The 18735-nt window shown below is 38.3% G+C and overlaps 1 protein-coding gene across 2 annotated transcripts in view; it reads left to right on the top strand.

The window, feature by feature from the left end:
- Window positions 1-18735, top strand: part of WDR7 (WD repeat domain 7) — a 388194-nt gene that overhangs the window by 317625 nt on the left and 51834 nt on the right. For both annotated transcript variants that reach the window (XM_001084877.5, XM_001084992.5), the window contains one exon: window positions 1638-1737. In XM_001084877.5, the coding sequence (XP_001084877.2) occupies window positions 1638-1737 (100 nt within the window). The remainder of the gene's footprint in view (window positions 1-1637; window positions 1738-18735) is intronic.

Raw genomic sequence — 18735 nt, 5'->3', positions numbered from 1 at the left:
CTCTTAAGGTAGAGTGATATTCTTTGGACAAGAAAAACTTTGAGAAACTAGCTTTTTCCTAACCACTTAATAGCTGGGGAAGCTTCATATGTTTTAGGAGCTTTCTATATCCTTCCTTCTCTCAAACCAATGTACAGAGAGGACACTGCCATTCATGAGCACAGAAAATCCACCCAGCAGGACACACTGAAGTAGTTTCCTTCCTGTTACTAAAAGTTAAAAAAAAATTAAGCATTAACCTTCCACTAAAGGGGAAGAGGCTGGTTATTCAGTGGGGCTTAGGGGGTAGGACAAAAATATTGTTCAGTATATTACTTGGTAATAAGTAACAAACAAAAGTTTAAAAATGTAATGGTTTGTTTTCCAGATTTATGAAATATATATGAATGTCATAGTGTCTGCCAATGCCAAATGGCTTTGTCAGAATACCCCTGGTTTCAGAACGCTCCCACATTCAAATATCTTGTCTCTCTCAGTCTTTATTACTAGAATTTTGGAAATGCTGTCTCATGCCCTAGTATACCTCAAGAAAGCATCAGAGAAATGAGATTTTTTTCTGTCATGTTTTATGTCACCCTCCCCCCTTATAAAATATAAATATTAACAGAACAGTTAGTTTTGTATTATGGAACCCAAGGGGAAAAGACAAGGAATGTGTAATAGAATTGATGCAAAATCCTCCTAAATATTTAGGGTAGGCCATTTGTTCATCTGGGCAACTCACACTGAGACAATAGGACTAGATAATGGGAAGGTATATTTGAAACTATTCGCAGATATAAAATGATACCTAATTTATACTTCTCATAATTTTTATTCTTAACTTCAGGCCCTAGCCTTATAGACGTGAAATCAATATGGCAATGCACAGACAAGGAATTCAAATACTTAACCTCATCATGAAAATTAATCTGGAAAAATAAAAATAAATAATAAATCAATCTCTTACAATCTTCAAACCATCCTTGCTGAATTATGCAATATAATATAAGTACCAAATATGCTTATTCACACTGCTAAAAGCCATGGCTATCATTTAGATAAGCTGGTAAACATGGGAAATCAAGGAAACTTGACCGGATAACTTTTTCTGGTAGACAGTTTTCTGATTTTATTCTAAATTACTGATATGAACTTAGGCATAAATTTTATGTAGTCTTTTTATGATTGTTCTGCCAGAAAGTATATTTTACTCTTTAATACTATAATAAACCAGGAGAACATAATTACATGAAATACGTAAGCCTTTTCATCTTTTCCATTTCTGCACAAATAGAAATATTTGCATTGTAGTCACTGTAGCACAACTGGATTTTCATATTTATTTTTTTTGTATTTGGCCCTTATATCTTGTTTCAAAAATTCAAGGGTGTTTGTAATTGTAAGATGTTTCTGTTGAAAATAATTATTAAGAGGCCAAAGTGATATTCTACATCATTTTTCTTTCAGTTAATTTTTAAGAATTACTAAAATGAAACATTTTTGAAAAATCACAATATATTTACTATGGATATATTTATTTCAAAATATATATCAGAGCTAGCTTTAACCTTTGAAATGTTGCTGTCCACTTCCAAGTGCAGGTCATCTCACCTGGCTTCTTGTTTTTGTTTTTGTTGTTAAAATGTTCAACTCAGGTTCTACATGGTCAGCTATTATGAGCGGAATCACAGAATAGCAGTTGGAGCTCGCCATGGTTCAGTGGCCCTGTACGACATCCGGACTGGAAAATGTCAGGTAAATAAATCATTGTGACTTCCTCTCCATAAAGCGTGGAAGTTATTGAAAGGAGAGAGAGACTAGCACTTCACCAGTTGACGTGCTGAGCTGCTGGAACATTATGGATAATGCTAAAGGGATCAATAGTTTAATGAAGGACGCACAGAATATAGAGCCCTACTGTCTTCATTCACTGGGACTGAAGGGTTGCCACAGAAGAGTTCATAAGAGAGCCCAGAGTAAGGTGGCACTGCTGACAAACTATTTTGCAATACGTATTTTCTTATTTTAAACCGAGTTTTCTGATCTTATTTTTGCCATGTGTTTTCTGAAAAGTTTGATGATATGTTATTATGATATAATGATTGAACAAAAATTAATTTTCTCTAAGCGAAATGAGGTATTTCACAATTATGAGACAGTGATCTAGTCAGAGTTCAAAAAAAAGAAGTCACAACAGCATTCATTATAGTTCTATGAAAAGGAAATAGATGCTGTACTTGAAATACTACTTTTTATACTTTTATAACACTCTTTATGCTTTTATAACACTTCACTGTTTATGAAAAATTCTTGATTTTGTTCCTGATCTTGATCACCTGATTCTTAAAATATACCAGTTGGGAAGAGAGGGCAAATCTAACCCCACTATAGATATAAAAGAATTGAAACATAGCCTTAAATCACTTTATCCCAGAGTCTCACTGTTTCTTCCCAAAATCGGGGTTAGGCTCCACCGTGATCATGGTAAATGTATAATATTGCATTGGTAAATAGTTCCAAGTCATAGCTTATTTTATTTCTTTGTAGCATTTATTAATGTGGATATATTCAACCATATTATCATATTAGGAATTTCCAGAAGGATAGGAAGAAATTCATAAGGATGTAGCTAAAATGTTAAACTGTCTCTTAAATTTAATGATCTATTAATTAATTATCTAAAAGCTTGTCTGACTTTTTTCCATGAAGTAGTTCTAAGAGATGGTAACAGGTGTTCAGGTGTTGGGGGTAAAAATTTCAGGGCTCAGATAAGTTTAGGGGACACTGTTGGAAGGTTAAACAGCTTTCTTTGTTCAGACCTTCTCAAAGTCTCTAGTGTGTGAATGTGCATTGAACATTTTCTGGGAGTGCATCGAGTATGCACTATTTGCCATATTTGTTTAACTGTCAAATATTTTTGTGTGATTTTTTTTTTTAAGACATTAACTCCCCACCATGATCTTCCACTGTGGGCCCTCACTGAGAACAATGAAACCACTCCGAATACTTGTTTAAAAGTTAAATTGCATGTTGTTTATAAGATCCTTTCATAAGAGAGACAAGTTCTTCAGAGAGCATTTTAAGATTCTCTTTTGTTAAGACAGTTTTTAAAACTGGAGTATATTACTGCTAGTAAATTTGAGAGAAGTAAACCGCAAGCATCTACCAGGTAAAGAAAAAAAAAGAACGAGGCGACAAGGCGACCTTGTCAGGCTTCTTTAAAAATGAAGTGAGGAAATCACAGGGAGGACTCTTTGTTACCACATAAGACACAGCTGCCACCAGCAGAGGAAAAGTGAGGCGGTGTGAGCACTGTGAGGTGAGCCCAAGATGAGTGAGAGAATTTCTCATTAAGAATTAATGAGAAAAGACCAAGTTGTACTTCGGGATATATTTCTTTATTTTTCTTCCTACTAAGTGGTCTCAGTGAAGATCTAGGTAACATGCAAAAAAAAAAAAAAAAAAAAATTGAATATCTTATGTTTTTCAATTAAAATACTTGAGAAATGCTTATCAAAGACATTCTTTCTTAACACGAATATGTAATGTCATTCATATTCCATTGTATGTATATCATTTTAGTATATTTAGGCATTTTATTTTTTATTTTTGTTTTGTTTGTTTTTGAGATGGAGTCTCTCTCTGTTGCCCAGGCTAAAGTACAGTGGCGTGATCTTGGCTCACTGCAACCTCTGCATCGCGGGTTCAAGCTATTCTCAGTTCAAGTGATTCTCACTTCAGCCTTCTGAGAAGCTGGGATTACAGGCGCCCGCCACCATGCCCAGCTAATTTTTTTGTATTTTTGGTAGAGACGGGGTTTCACCATGTTGGCCAGGCTGGTCTCAAACTCACGACCTCAACTGATCCGCCCACCTCAGCCTCCCAAAGTGCTGGGAGTACAGACATGAGCCACCATGTCCAGCCTATTTAGACATTTTAGTGTCCCCATAATTTTTCCTACCTCATCTTCTTGATTTTGATACCTGAAGTTATCAACCCAAATTATTGAATAACATTTACCTTCCACTTCTGTATGAAAGAGAAGGCTGCACCTTACTCTCATCATTCAGAACATGAAAGCAAAGCTCAGTCTCTAAGGTCAATCATTACTTTTGTTAGTTACCAGTTATAACCAGTGACACTGAACTCCTAAGCTGTTCTCTTAATTCTTTTATGTTACTAGCATTATAATATTTGGGAAAAAATGAGCCAACATTTGAAGCAAAATTCATAGTATGGGTAGCATGTTTAGAAATGATGTATTATAGGTGAATCAAAGGATCATTTTGAACTAAGAATGCAATGAAGCATTTCTTAAAGAATCTGTTGGAATCAGTTAACAGAGGATGTGGGACAATTTTTTTTAGCATGAACAAAGACATAGAGATACCACATAAAAATACATAAAAAGGGATAACTAGAAAATTCATTTGGCTCTGGGGTTATGGTCCCAGTTGGATGGAAAAATAAGACATGATCAGTTAGATGGTGGGAATCACACTGAAGGGAAAGAAATGATCCTGAGGCTGAGAAGAGGCCCAGTGGGGTCCGAGAACCCATGACTGAGAGACCAAAGGGTCATATGTGTCCCCTGTTGTCATCGTGAGATTGGTTGGTAAAAGATAAAGGAAAAATTAAGTCCCTTTCCCTTACCTTTTGGCATTGACTTCTACCTTTTTTTTTTAATTTTTTTTTTTTTAAGATCTGTTATTCCCAGATTATGCAAAACCACAGGATAAATATGGCATGTTGGTCTGAAACATGAATTGTCCTTATATCAAGGGTTGACAAACTATGGCCTGAAGCTAGCCCACCACTTGTTTTAGTAATTAAAGTTTTATACGAACACAGGCACACACATTCATTTATATATTGTCTACTACAGTGGCAGAATTGAGTAGTTGTCACTGGCAAAAATTGTTCTGTGGTCCACAAGCCTGAAATATTATCTGGCCCTTTACAGAAAGGGTTTGCTAACCCCTGCCTGAAATAATTGAGGAGGAAGAGTCAACTAATTTAACAGTGATTTAAAACATTGTAGTATAATATAGAGGATAAGGATAACTAGAAATTTGTGTGGGGTTGAACTCCATCTCTATATTAATAATTATTGATATAATCATATGGATATAAGGTTAATATAATTAACTTTGTATCCTTGGAAAAGTTTATCAACTTCTGTAAGCTGAAGCTTCCTGATTTGTAAAATGGTAACAGAAATAATGTCTATTATTGTTAGAAGTATTAAAGAGAAATTTATCTACACACTTGTTAACAAACATGGTAAAGCAGACTTTTTCAAAGGGGGACAGGGTGATGGGCATAGTGAACACTACAACAGGGTCTCGCAGTGAGGGAGAAGACTCCAGCTCCTGCAAGGACAGTTGGGGATTTATAACAAAGGAGCAGGGTGGGGTCGGTGCATGGAAAATTGCAGTTGGCCCTTGAACAAGGGTTTGGACTGTGAGGGTTCACCCATACATGGATTTTTTTTCAATAAAAGTTACGTTGAGTGTGCCTTGCCTCTCCTGCCCCCTCTTACACCTCCTTCACCTCTTCTGCCTCTGCCACCCCTGAGACAGCAAGACCAACCCCTCTTCTTCATCCTCCTCCTCTGCCTACTCAACATGAAGATGAGGAGGATGAAGGCCTTTATGATGATCCATTTCCACTTGATGAGGAGTAAATAGATTTTCTCTTCCTTATGATTTTAACATTTTCTTTTCTCTAGCTTAATTGTAAGAATACAGTATATAACACATATAACATACAACATATGTGTTAAATGACTGTTTATGTTATTGTTTAAGGCTTCTGGTCTTCTAGTACTCTTAAGTAGTAATCAAATTTGGGGAAAGTCAAAAGTTACATGTTGATTTTTAACTGCGGGGGTCAGCACCCCTTACCCCTGCGTTCTTCAAGAGTCAGCTGTACTACAAAGAAATATCAAGGATAAGGGGTTTCTGGCTAAGCTGACTTGACAGGATTCTTGCTGAAGGCAGGCCAGGGGATTAAGATATTGGAGGTGTGGTCAGATGCCCAGGGAGGGGGATCTCCTCCTAACTGACTTAGGATTCTTGTTCAAACTGCATTCAAGTAGGACAGAGAGGGAAGCCCAAGTTCAGGCCTAGTCAAGCAGGGAACTCAGAGGAGCCTGATGAAGTTTTTGGTCAAAGGAGAGAGTCCATGTCAGAAGTCAATATGGTAACTTAGGTAAAATTCTTAGCCAGTACCAGCCAAGTAGTTAGCATTCAGTAAATGTTGGCGAGTATTATGTTAAAATAAAGTTGTAAATATTTTGTATTACAATTAAATTCCATTAATTGTAGGGAATTTTACGGATGAAACCGGAGACATCTAGGCTTTTGTAGGTTCTAGGGCTAGGAGTTCACCCTGCTCAATAGGGAGTGCTTGGGTGGGAAAGTTGAAGCAGCACTGCCTTAGGCCATGTGAAAGTTTCCTTTCTGCAGGCTGCTCTTGCCTGTGGTGGTAGCTGAGTCTCCACTGATTATGGAGATGGGCAACTTTGATGCAATTCAGTAGTTAAAGTCCTGCTGTGCTGCCGACAACGCTTTTACTTGGGAACCGCCAGCAATTTATGAATATACCTGACTGGAATTTTACTTAATTTTTTTAAGTATCTAACTCCCTGTGAAGAAGTGCTTAAATTTTGTTGATAGGCTGTGCTCTTGCTAAGCAGATGAGTTAGGGTCCCTGACTCCTTAGCGATCCAGAAATGTGTTTGGTTAAGTCAGCAATGAAAATCTTCCCTCTAGCAATATTTGCCTTTGGTTTGGCAGACTTGATATCATATCTCACTGATTTCTAATCCTTTCTGAATGCATTCTTTCTAATAACTGCTCGTTCTTTGCAAGATTCTCTTAGGTTCATGTTAACTAGCTTTCCTAGTGAAGTTTGTACAGTCATCCCTCGGTGGAGTATCCACAGGGAATTGGCTCTGGTCCCCCCTGGGATACCAAAATCCATGGATGCTCAAGTCCCTGATATAAAATGGTGAGGCATTTACATATAATGAAGGCACATCCTCTCATATACTTAAATCACCTCTAGATTACTTATAACATCTAATACAATGTAAATGTCATATAAATAGTTCTACCGTATTGGTTAGGGAATAATGACCAAAAAAAGTCTATACACATTAAATGCAGAAGGAACCATCCATTTTGCCTCCAAATATTTTCCATCAGCAGTTGATTGAATCCAACGGTGAGAAAACCGTGGACCGACTGTACTGTGTCACTTGGTGGCATCATCCACTTTGGTAGATGTAGGCATTTACTTTCTTCTCATGCTTTTGTGAAGGGCTACCAAAAAAAAAAAAAAAAAAAAAAGCAATGATGTGTTAGAGAAAGAAAGTGTAGATGAAGACTTCTCTATATCAAATTATTAAAATAACTTTACTATTGAAAAGTTATAAGTTCCCTAAATAACCTGTTCTTAAAGCTTCCTGTTGTCTAGTGCCTGGTACATAGTAGATGCACAATGCAATGCATGTTGTTCAACTAAAAAACTCTGAGGCTTTAGAATAAAAAAAAAACTTTAAAAATATAATATGACATGATAAACCAAAACAAACTGTGCTATAATTATATCAAATACATTAGTTTGGGTATACTTATATTTCAGTATTTCAGAATCACGTCATCAAATTGTTGTTTCTGTATAGAGAGAATAGGATATCTTTTCAGAAAAAGCATTGAAAAATCTTTCTTTTGAGTCATAAAAGATCTATCTATATTTCTATATTAAACCATTACCAGGCCTGCCATAGGCCAGATAATGAAATAAATAAAATAGAAGCAAAGATTGATGATATCTACAGAACTGTGGTCTAACTCTAACCCCGTATAGAGCAGGAAGTAAATTCTGGAATGTTAACATGTGCCTTGTCATGCAGCCTACAGGATCCCCTCCAACCCACACCTTCTAGCTTCCACCTTTACCGAGCCACTGAAACCACACACACCCTTAGCATGGCTTCATACAACTGACTTCCCTCTCTCTCAAATTCTATCTCCCTTAACTTCCATAGCACTGTCACCTGCCTTGGTTTGCAACTATCTCGTTTACTGGATCTCCTAATCTCTTAGAGGACCTTAATGTTAATTCTTATCACTCTACTGCCCAGGGTACAGATTTCTTCTTTCATCTATTCTTTTTCCTAACTTTGGCTGAAAATCCATACATTGTTATTGATACTGATTATTCCCTGTAAGCAGGTAAGACAAATCAGGTCTCTAGCCAGGGCCCCGCCTAAACTCCAGCTCCACGACTTCTAACAGTCTGCTAGACATTTCCATTTGGATATCTTTTGTCTCAAATTCAATGTGTCAGACAATCTCTCTAGCCCCTACTTTCTACCAGCATCCTTTCTAACCTGCCTTTTCCTGTAACTGGCATAATAATATGGCACCACAAGTCATGTTGCCTCTCCTTCACCCGTCCATGTCCAATTACTAAGTTCAGTTAACTTTTCTTTAATGGTATACCTGAAATCTAGCTTTTCTCTCTGCTGACAGCCTAAATTAGGCTCTTGGCCTTTCTTCAAGGCCTTTGAGATTCTGGTTTTGATCATCATACATAATCCTCCCCCTCCTATGAGCTGTTTCATTCAATAACCCCATTCTCCATCATTCCCTATCCTCCTTTCCCAGGTTACACAGGAAGTATTCAGAAATATCTATTGGATGATTTATTACAAACACAGTAAGGATTTCAGGAGATGCCTGGTTCCAGTTACATTTATCTTTATATTATATTGAAATGTCTCACCGAGTAAATATAGTTACTTTATACTAATAGGTGAAGCACTCCTAGCAAACAAAAATGCTGAAGACAGTCCACATTAAAATAATGAGTGTTGGCTCTGTGTTTGTTAATGGTTTCATTAATGCTTCTGTTGGAATTTATTTTTCCTGCCCTTTGTGTTACTTGTACCCCTTGTAAGTTACACGGCCCTCTCAGGCTCCTTATTTGTATTCATATTTGTTGCTCAAAATAATTATTTTATTGTTGGTGTTTATAATATGCCAAATTTAATGTGATCTCTAAATTCAATTACTAGGCTATTTATTTCCTCTTTCTTACTAGAGAAGGCAGTGTGGTTGCGTAGTGAATAGAGTAGATTCTGAAACTGAGCTGCCTGAATTCAAGTCCTTCCTCGGCTTCTTCTTAGTTTTGTGGCTTTGAGCAAGGCATTTAAACTCTCTGTACTTATTTCTTCATCTATAAAATGGACATAATGACACTTCTAGCATTGTGTTATAAATATATGTAAAACAAATATCAAAAAATGTTAGCTATCCTAATTATTATTTAACCATCGGTTTAAATAAGACTAAATCAGGTCACCCCGTTCTGTTCCCTCCTGCGGGATATACTACTTCATACTGGCTAGATCTGTTGAAATTGTTTTCTTAGGATTTTTTTTTGGCCTTTTTTTTTTTTTTAAATTATTATTATACTTTAAGTTCTAGGGTACATGTGCACAATGTGCAGGTTTGTTACATATGTATACATGTGCCATGTTGGTGTGCTGCACCCGTTATTGCTGGTTTTTTTTCCCCCCGGGACTATTTGAACTAGTAGTAGAATGAATACAACATCAACCAAGTAATTTGCAAATTTCAAGATTATACTTACTGATCTGTCCTCATTCATCTGGCTTAATAATTGTCACTTTGTCTATCCTGATTTTTTTTGGTACATTAATCTGTTGTCCTCCTGATATTTTGTTCTTCAGTGTTTTGAAAAAATGTATTATAACATAAATATTGCTTTTAAATTACTGCCATATTAGACTCCTTCTGAGTAACGTGATTAAAATTTATTTAACAGACTTTTTTAGAACAGTTTTGGGTTCATAGCAAAATTCAGCAGCAGGTACAGAGATTTTCCATATACCTCTGCTCCCAGGCATGCATAGCCTCCCCCATGATGAGTGTCTCCAATTGACGAACTTATACTGACACATGGTCACCAAGAGTCAATAGTTTACATTAGGGTTCACTCTTGGTGTTGTGCATTCTATGGGTGTGGGCAAATATATAATAGCATGTATTCTCCCATTATTGTATCATCCAGTATAGTTTCACTGCCCTAGACATCCTTATTTATATAACTTTTATGAATTTTTTTTTTTACGGTAAATTCTGGATGAGCACTGCTAAGTCAAAAGATTTGTGCATTTTATTATCAGAATGCTCTGATGCTGTTTCACAAATAGTATACAAGCAACTTTTAAACTGTGGGTGTTCTCATAAAAAATGGAACTCCCAGCAGGGCACAGTGGCTCATGCCTGTAATCCCAGCAATTTGGGAGGCCGAGACAGGCAGATCACCTGAAGTCAGGAGTTCGAGACCAGCCTGGTCAACATGGTGAAACCCCGTCTCTACTAAAAATACAAAAATTGGCTGAGCATGGTGACAGGTGCCTGTAATCCCAGCTACTCGGAGGCTGAGGCAGGAGAATCGCTTGAACCCGGGAGGCGGAGGTTGCAGTGAGCCGAGACCACACCATTGCACTCCAGACTGAGCGACAAGCAAAATTCTGTCTCCAAAAAAAAAAAAAAAAAGGAAAACCCACACTGTCGGCCTGTTTTGCCTCCTGTATTTGTCATCGTAGACAACAGATTGTTTCTCCATTTATTCATGATTTATTATTTATTTTGTTTATAAAACAAACTTATGATGGCTCTTATGTGTGCCAGACACTGTATTACAGGCAAGAGATCAAAAAGTAAATATGAACTGTTCCTACCCTCAGGGAACATAATTTGGTATAGAAGGCAGATATAAATCCGTAATTGAAGTGCCGTGCACAGCCTTTCAAGGAGGGCAGCCTGGAGTGATAGGGAAGAAAGCAAGAAGAGCACTAGCCCAGATTTATTTAGGGTCTGGGGAGGATTGGTTAGGAAGGGCTTCCTGAAGGAGAGGATACCTAAACTGAGCAATTAACAATTAGGAGTTAGGGAAAGGAGGGGAAGGGCAAGGGACATTATTCCAGGCAGAAAGTATAACATTTGCAAAGCCCAGAGAACCAAGAAAACATAGGGAAAGAATGCTTATCAGAAACATCAGAAATGTTTCCCCTGATATGTGTGAATGGTTCATATTACAGCAATTTTCAAATCAGCATAATATGGGGAATTTCACAAATCTTAAATGAGAAACAGCTATTCCAATAGATAAGCAGAGACATTTCTTATCTGTGATTTATTACATGCTAAATCAGTAATATAGACATTGTAAACAAAGTTACATAGTATTAGCAAAATATTAAATAACTGATTGCTGACGTTCTCTATTAGCTAAAATTATATTTTGGGGGATGAGGACTTAGCAAGTTATGAAAATGTCTTCAGTGTGTGATTTAAAGCATTTAATGAAAATGAGCCAATGTAATTTTCTATGACAGATTTAATTCTGTCAAGCACTCTAAGACACTAGATAGCAAAAGAAAGCTGATATTCAAGTCTAAACAGAAATGTCAGCAAACACACCTATATTAATGGAAGTTTGGAAAACAATGTGTTCTTCTCTCTAAAAATAACCAAGATTTTACTTCTAGTTAGGAGGAGCAGTGGACCTTAGGGATCTTGTGGACAGTAAGATTGATGTTTCTTTGAGGCAGAATTTTGAGCTTCAGGCACAGTTTTCACGGAGCAGAAGTCTATAACGCTTATACATCAAGGGCACTTACGTGGTGATTGCAAAAATTGCAGTGAGAATTGACTACAGTACTTAGACAGTGACATTTTAGGTATTTTCTTCCTGCTCTTTTCAGCAGCTGGTTTTATGGCAGGTGTTTTCTGTGACATTCTGGAGCAACAACCAGAAATATGGCATCAGGGGTGATCATAAGATGAATGGTTGGAGAAGACAATGGCTTCCTGACACTGCATTGAAGAACTGCCTAACAAGCTACTAGTTTTAAAAGTGAAATGCTATTTAGAGAAGAACTTCTATGTAGAGAAACAGATATCTAGAACAATGCCTGAAATTAGACCATCATTTATTCTGAAAGTTTAAAATTTTTTAAAGAATAGTTTTAACTGACCGTGTGGAGAAGTATTTTTCTGTTATTTATCCCACCACTCATGAGTACTTCTTGGTTTTTGTTTTGTTTTGTTTTTTGTTGTTTGTTTTCTTTTGTTTTGTCTTTAGACGGAGTCTCACTCTGTCGCCCAGGCTGGAGTGCAGTGGCGCAATCTCAGCTCACTGCAACCTCTGTTTCCTGGGTTCAAGGGATTCTTCTGCCTCAGCTGCCTGTGTAGCTGGGATTACAGGTGAGTGCCACCATGCCTGGCTAATTTGTATTTTTAGTGGAGACGGGGTTTCACCATGTTGGCCAGGCTGGTCTCAAACTCCTGACCTCAAGTGATCAAGTGATCCACCCACCTCGGCCTCCCAAAGTGCTGGGATTACAGGCATGAGCCACCGCACCCGGCCATGAGTACTTCTTATGTCTGTGTTACACTTTGAATGGCAATATTTAAGAATTTCGTACCAAGAAAAAATAAATTATATCCTTTGTAATATCTATAATGGGATGAGACAGAGAGTTCTACATTTACAAACTGAGCAATTATTATAAGCATTTCAACATCCTTGCAAAAGCATTTGATAGGCTAAAATGTACTTTGATTAAAAATTCACATTATTTTATCTATGTCTTAATGCCATTCTTTCCCATCTAGCCATTCTCTTTTTCTCTTCAACACTAAAAAAAATATATAAATGCCTAATATATATACATATGTGTGTGTGGGGGGGTGTATTCCACATATATATAGTCCACAAAATTAGGAAATATGAAGTAGAAGAGTCCTAGTACATTGAATTCATTCTGGATTCACTGCCTCATATTCTTCATATCCACTCTGAGTATATAAAGAATTTAGAACAAGGCCCGGCATCTTAATAGTTATTTATCAAATATGACTCATGAGTATTCTAAAACATATGTAATGAGGACATGAGTTTGTCATTCCTGATAGGTTGTAAAGAGATGTTGATGCTGATTTCAAGGGTTTTGTCAAGATTTGGTAGGTCCTGTCTCAAATGGAACTTCAGATGGACCTCAGGTCTAGTAGAGGAAGAGGCACACACTCGGTACCATTAAAGCCCTGGATCCAGGACCTCAGCCCCAGAAGTCGGTCACTTCATCAAAAATGTTGCTCAAGTGTAGGATCATATAAAATGATGTATGTCCTAAACCATTTCCTTTTAAGTTTTATGAAGATAATCTTATTTCCCATCTCTTTTGTTGTGGGACCAAAGACTCTTATCTCCATTGTTGGTCCATTGGTTGTAGTTCTGAAACATTTTTCTTGCTAAGACATACCATTTTCTGTTTAAGTGGACTGACAAATTAAAGATACTTATGAAACATTCTCAGAGTATAATTCTAGATTTTTGTGTTTTTTCCAATCTTTTACGGTCATCTCACACCTAATTTCATGTGTGTACATGTTTTTTAAAAGCCCCCTTTCCACTCTTATTATATGAATTATATATCCTATGTAACCCGACTGCATTGCCAAGCACAACTAGCATTAGCTCGTCTTGTCTTGTCCTTTCCTTTCCTTTTCCTTTTCGTTTTCCTTTTCCTTTTCCTTTTCCTTTCTTTGCTTTTCTTATCTCTTTTCTTTTTTTTTAAATGGGAATCTCACTTTGTTGCCCAAGCTGGAGTGCAGTGGCTGTTCACAGGCGTGATCATAGTGCCCTACAGCCCTGAACTCCTGGACTCAAGTGATCCTCCCAAGTAGCTGGTACTACAGGTACACACTACTGTTACTCAGCTTTGGTTAACTCTAGGTCATAGAGCTTAACTAGTTACAGCAATAGTGACTGGGATTCTCAGAGAGCAGCCTCCCAACCACGGGCATTGCTCATGTGCTAGGCACCAGTTAGAATATTTGACAGAGGGAATAAGAGTCTTGGTTAACCCCACTAGTCAGTAAAGTGCAAGTCAATTAAGAGAGATTGTGTTAACATACCTTCGACATATGATATAGAGAAGTATTGACATGGCACTATGAAATGCAAAAGGGAATGACTACCTGGGTGGGCAAGGTATTTACAATCTGGCAGGAAAGACAAAGATGAAACAAATAAGTATAATAAAGCTTTTCGGTGCCACAGTAGAATGTGACAGTCCACAGAGGAGGACAGGCTGAATCTTGTGGAGGGGAGAAGAACATGAAAAGGTTGATTAGAAGGGTAATGTTTGGGCTGGGCGTGGTGGCTCATGCCTGTAATCCCAGCACTTTGGGAGACTAAGGCGGGTGGATCTCAGGGTCAGGAGTTCGAGACCACCATGGCTAACATGGTGAAACCCTGTCTCTACTAAAAATACAAAAATTAGCCAGGCATGGTGGTGGGCATCTAATCCCAGCTACTCGGGAGGCTGAGGCAGGAGAATCACTTGAATCCAGGAGGCAGAAGTTGCAGTGAGCCGAGATCACGCTCCTGCACTCCAGCCTGGGCCACAGAGCAAGACTCCATCTCGGGGGGAGTGGGGGAAAGTGATATTTGAGTTGACCCCTGAGTAGGTGTTCTGTGGGCAGACATGGGAAAAGAAAACTTGTCATCAACAGAAGCACAGAGAATCATTTAGCTGATGGTGCATTCCAGGGACTGTAAGGTTTTTGTTATGCCTGAAGCAAAGGTTGCAAAGGAATGTGAAAGTGTGATAGAGGAGGCTGCGGACAAGCCTAATGGTTAGGAGGGATGAGATTATGGAAAGCCTCCCCTGGACAGATTGCTTTACAGTTTGGAGTCTCATGAGTCAGCAGTGACAAACACCAATGCCTGCAGAGACGAAGAAGGTGGCATAAATTAATAAAAGATCAGCCCTCTTTGTTTTTATTTTTCCAGTTTTGATAGTACCATCCAAGAAATATTTTCCTTTTTAATTCTACCATCTGTAAAACAACAGGTAAAGCCTTGAACAAAAAGCCAACTGATACTCTGCTTCAGTATTGGAATTGAGAGGAGTGGAGACTGTGGCAAACCAGAGGGCACATGCTCTATGTAGAGGAATCAGATGTGCCTCAGATCCCATCACTTGGTGCCAGGTGAAAGTGTGGACCTAGTGTTGCCTGATCTTCAGATTTTTCAAGATAAGCTGAAAATCTGGATTTTTATTTTAAAATCTCCCAATTTTTAATTGTTAGTGGCTGATTTCAGAAGTTGAGTGCATAAATCAATACTCTGCTGAATGCCTGGTGTCGCGCTCAGAGAAATCACTTGAAGACTTTGAAGCAGGGAAGCAACAAAATCAGATCTTCAATTTTGGAAGGTCGCTGTCCACACTGCTGAGGTTGAATTGAAGAAGGTTTGCTCCTGGAAGCTTTGGGAATGATGCCAGCACAGTTGGTCAGGGCTTGATTGACATCACTGGTGGCTGGGTGAAGAAAAGGAATAAGAATCATGACAAATAGCAAGCAGATTTTGATGAACCTTAAAATACAGCATGTTAAATATATACACTAAGTAAAAATAGAAATTGATACTATAATGCAGAAGCAAAAGCTTTTTTTTCTGAGAACAGTGAGAAAAAGGATGTGCTACAAACTGATGGGAAAGACAGACATGAGACAACGGGAAGATTTAGTTTAGGTATGGGCAGGAATTTTTAAAAGAAAAGAATTATAGAATTGTTAGATTTAATAATTAGATATTTCATCTGCAAAGTAATAGCCACAAAAAGGCTGTAAATTAATTTATTATTTCATACAACAAAGCATCCAGAGGTAGGTAGTATGATGAGCAACTCAGTGGTATCCTCAGAAACCTGAGTCTACCAGGAAACTCTGTTTTGCTTATTCAGCATCCCAGCCTCTTTGGCAGGACTGCCTCAGGGTACAAGATGGCTGCCACTGAGCCAGCAACCTATGCAGAGGATACCATCCTGAGGCAGAAAGGAGAATTGTAAAACAAATACACCCTTTGAGAAAATCCCCTTCTCTTGTCTTGTTGACCAAAATCGTATCACTTACCCATTCAAAAACCTGTTGCTGGAATGAAAATGGAATTTTCGTGATTGACTGAGATTCATTCCTGAGAGAGGAGAGGGCCTCACCCTTCCCTGAGCACAAGGGAGGCAACCAACATTTGCCCTCCCACGAAAACTTGCTGACATCTGCCCTGGAGTATTCTGAGGCAAGTCAATAGGAACATAACTGTTGATGGCAGAAGCTTTGGAATACATCTGGGTTTGGGTAGATTCCCTTTCGCTTACTGTCCTTGAGACCCAGAACAAGTGACTTGCTCTCTTTAAACCAGCTTCTTTGCCTGAATGATTTTAGGTCCTCTTGAAGATTAATCAAGCCAATGTATGTAAGATATTTAGATTCATGGCTGTTACATTTTAACTACTCAATAAATCGTGATGGTGGGTTGATTAATAATCATCTTTAAAGGGCAGTGCAGTTAATTTGAAAGAGAATTTTTGCCTTGGTCTAAGAACAAACCTCTTGCCAATAGGAAATATGTTAAAATAACCCCGTCTCTACTAAAAATACAAAAAATTAGCCGGATGTGGTGGCGGGTGCCTGTAGTCCCAGCTACTTGGGAGGCTGAGGCAGGAGAATGGTGTGAACCCGGGAGGCAGAGCTTGCAGTGAGCCGAGATCGCGCCACTGCACTCCAGCCTGGGTGACAGAGTGAGACTCCGTCTCAAAAAAAGAAAAAAAAGTAACTAGCCATTAATTGTAAAGTTACTTTAAAAGTTCTCAGCTGTCCCCTTTATTCCTACTGAAACTGTGAGCTGGGATGTTAAAGTGCAGGATAAGCCTTGGAAGATTCGGCTCTGATCCATTCTGACGTCCTGCACAGAGGCCAAGGCCCGCTTCCCCACGGCTTCATTGCACTGAGAGGAGAGGCTGGCCCAGCTGATCTCTGTTCCTGCTTTAGAGTGAGCTGTTAAGCAGCTTGTAGACAAAGTAGGTGGTTGGAAATAATTTGCATTCATTGCTTTGAATGTTTAACTAGTTAAGAAATTCTGCTCCTCCTAGGCCGGGCGCGGTGGCTCAAGCCTGTAACCCTAGCACTTTGGGAGGCCGAGACGGGCGAATCACGAGGTCAGGAGATCGAGACCATCCTGGCTAACACGGTGAAACCCCGTCTCTACTAAAAAATACAGAAAACTAGCCGGGCGAGGTGGCGGGCGCCTGTAGTCCCAGCTACTCGGGAGGCTGAGGCAGGAGAATGGCTAAACCCGGGAGGCGGAGCTTGCAGTGAGCTGAGATCCGGCCACTGCACCCCAGCCTGGGCGACAGAGCGAGACTCCGTCTCAAAAAAAAATAAAATAAAATAAAAAATAAAAAAGAAATTCTGCTCCTCCTTTAAAGTATCATCTTAATCTAGAATATTCATTAATGCAGAGAAAGGTATTGAAAACGTAGTTTACTTTCAAAGGAATGACAAGAGCAAGAAAACATCTGTATAATGGTCACCACACCAAGTAAAATGCTTCTATATCATACATACTGAGAGTGGCCTTTATAGTAGTAAGAAAGCCAGCTGCTTAAAGCCTCCTGAGTTTCTCTGGGTGAAAGTCCCAGCAATATGGCATTGTTACTGTGTTGCTGTAATTTATGTAAATGTGTTGTCAGAGATGAATTAAAACTTATAGTTGTAAATCTACAAGGACACAGCCATAACTCACACAGATTTATTACTTGTAGACACGTATATCAAGCCTCTGGAATTACTGCCTCTACTGTAGACAGAGGTTAAAGAAGAAGGCAACAACTTACATGCCATTATACCTATACAGCAGTTTGTCATTCATTGGTAGTGGTATGAATACAAAATGCAGGCATGTGGACTGTCCTTCACCCAACACGGCCTAATCCACAAATGTCAGCAAGAATGCCTGCCTCAAAGAAAGAGAATCAAATGAGGAGTCCGAAAATTTACTTGTGTACCCATTTGCTGTTTGTTGTTTAACTTCTCTGAGCCCAAGTTTATTAGGTATAAAACAATTTTTTTAAAAACCTGTCGGTGCCCCGCAGTGTACTCTGCATGGCTTTTAGTGAGATAACCATGCATGCATTCATTGATTTAAGAAACATTTGTTGAGTGCTACTATATATCAGACACAATACTGTTTTTTAGGCTAAAGGAAATGGTTTCATCCAACATCCTTATTTTTGCAAAAAAGAGAGAGTGAGATGAGAAAAGTGAGATGCCTTCTAGAAGTAGGTATGTGAAAGGGCTTTTGAAAATTATAAAGCCCATTCGAGGAGAAATAATCATTAATTGTAATACAAACCCAGTATCTCCTTTATATGATGATATATGCGTGTTTAGTTCTCCATGGATGTTTCCATTTGTCTAGGAGTTCCTTTTATATAAATTCACTGGGCATCGCTATTGAGCATTGTTCTTTCCAAACCAAGTGACGTATCAGAATCATGTAGGAAGTTTCAAAATAAACTCCTCCTTCCTCAGACCTCCAGAGTTCTTTCATTCAGAATCTTTCAGGGACACAGGTATCTACATTTTCATACCATTCCCGTATGTAATTCTAAGGCAGGCTGGATTGGAAACTCTGAGTTTACGGAATAAAATAACATACTGTATGAGGAACAAATAATATGTGAATTAATATTTAAGTCCCCAAGGCCTATAAAATCAAATAATTTAAAAATAAGGAAAAGTCATTTACTTTAGATCTAGAATCATACAGGCTGAAATGGAACTTTAAGATGAGTGGAAT

Source organism: Macaca mulatta, chromosome 18, assembly GCF_049350105.2.
Source record: "Macaca mulatta isolate MMU2019108-1 chromosome 18, T2T-MMU8v2.0, whole genome shotgun sequence".
Lineage (NCBI taxonomy): Eukaryota > Metazoa > Chordata > Mammalia > Primates > Cercopithecidae > Macaca > Macaca mulatta.
The sequence above is the reverse complement of the archived record's forward strand: the minus strand, read 5'-3'. Positions and strand labels throughout refer to the sequence as shown.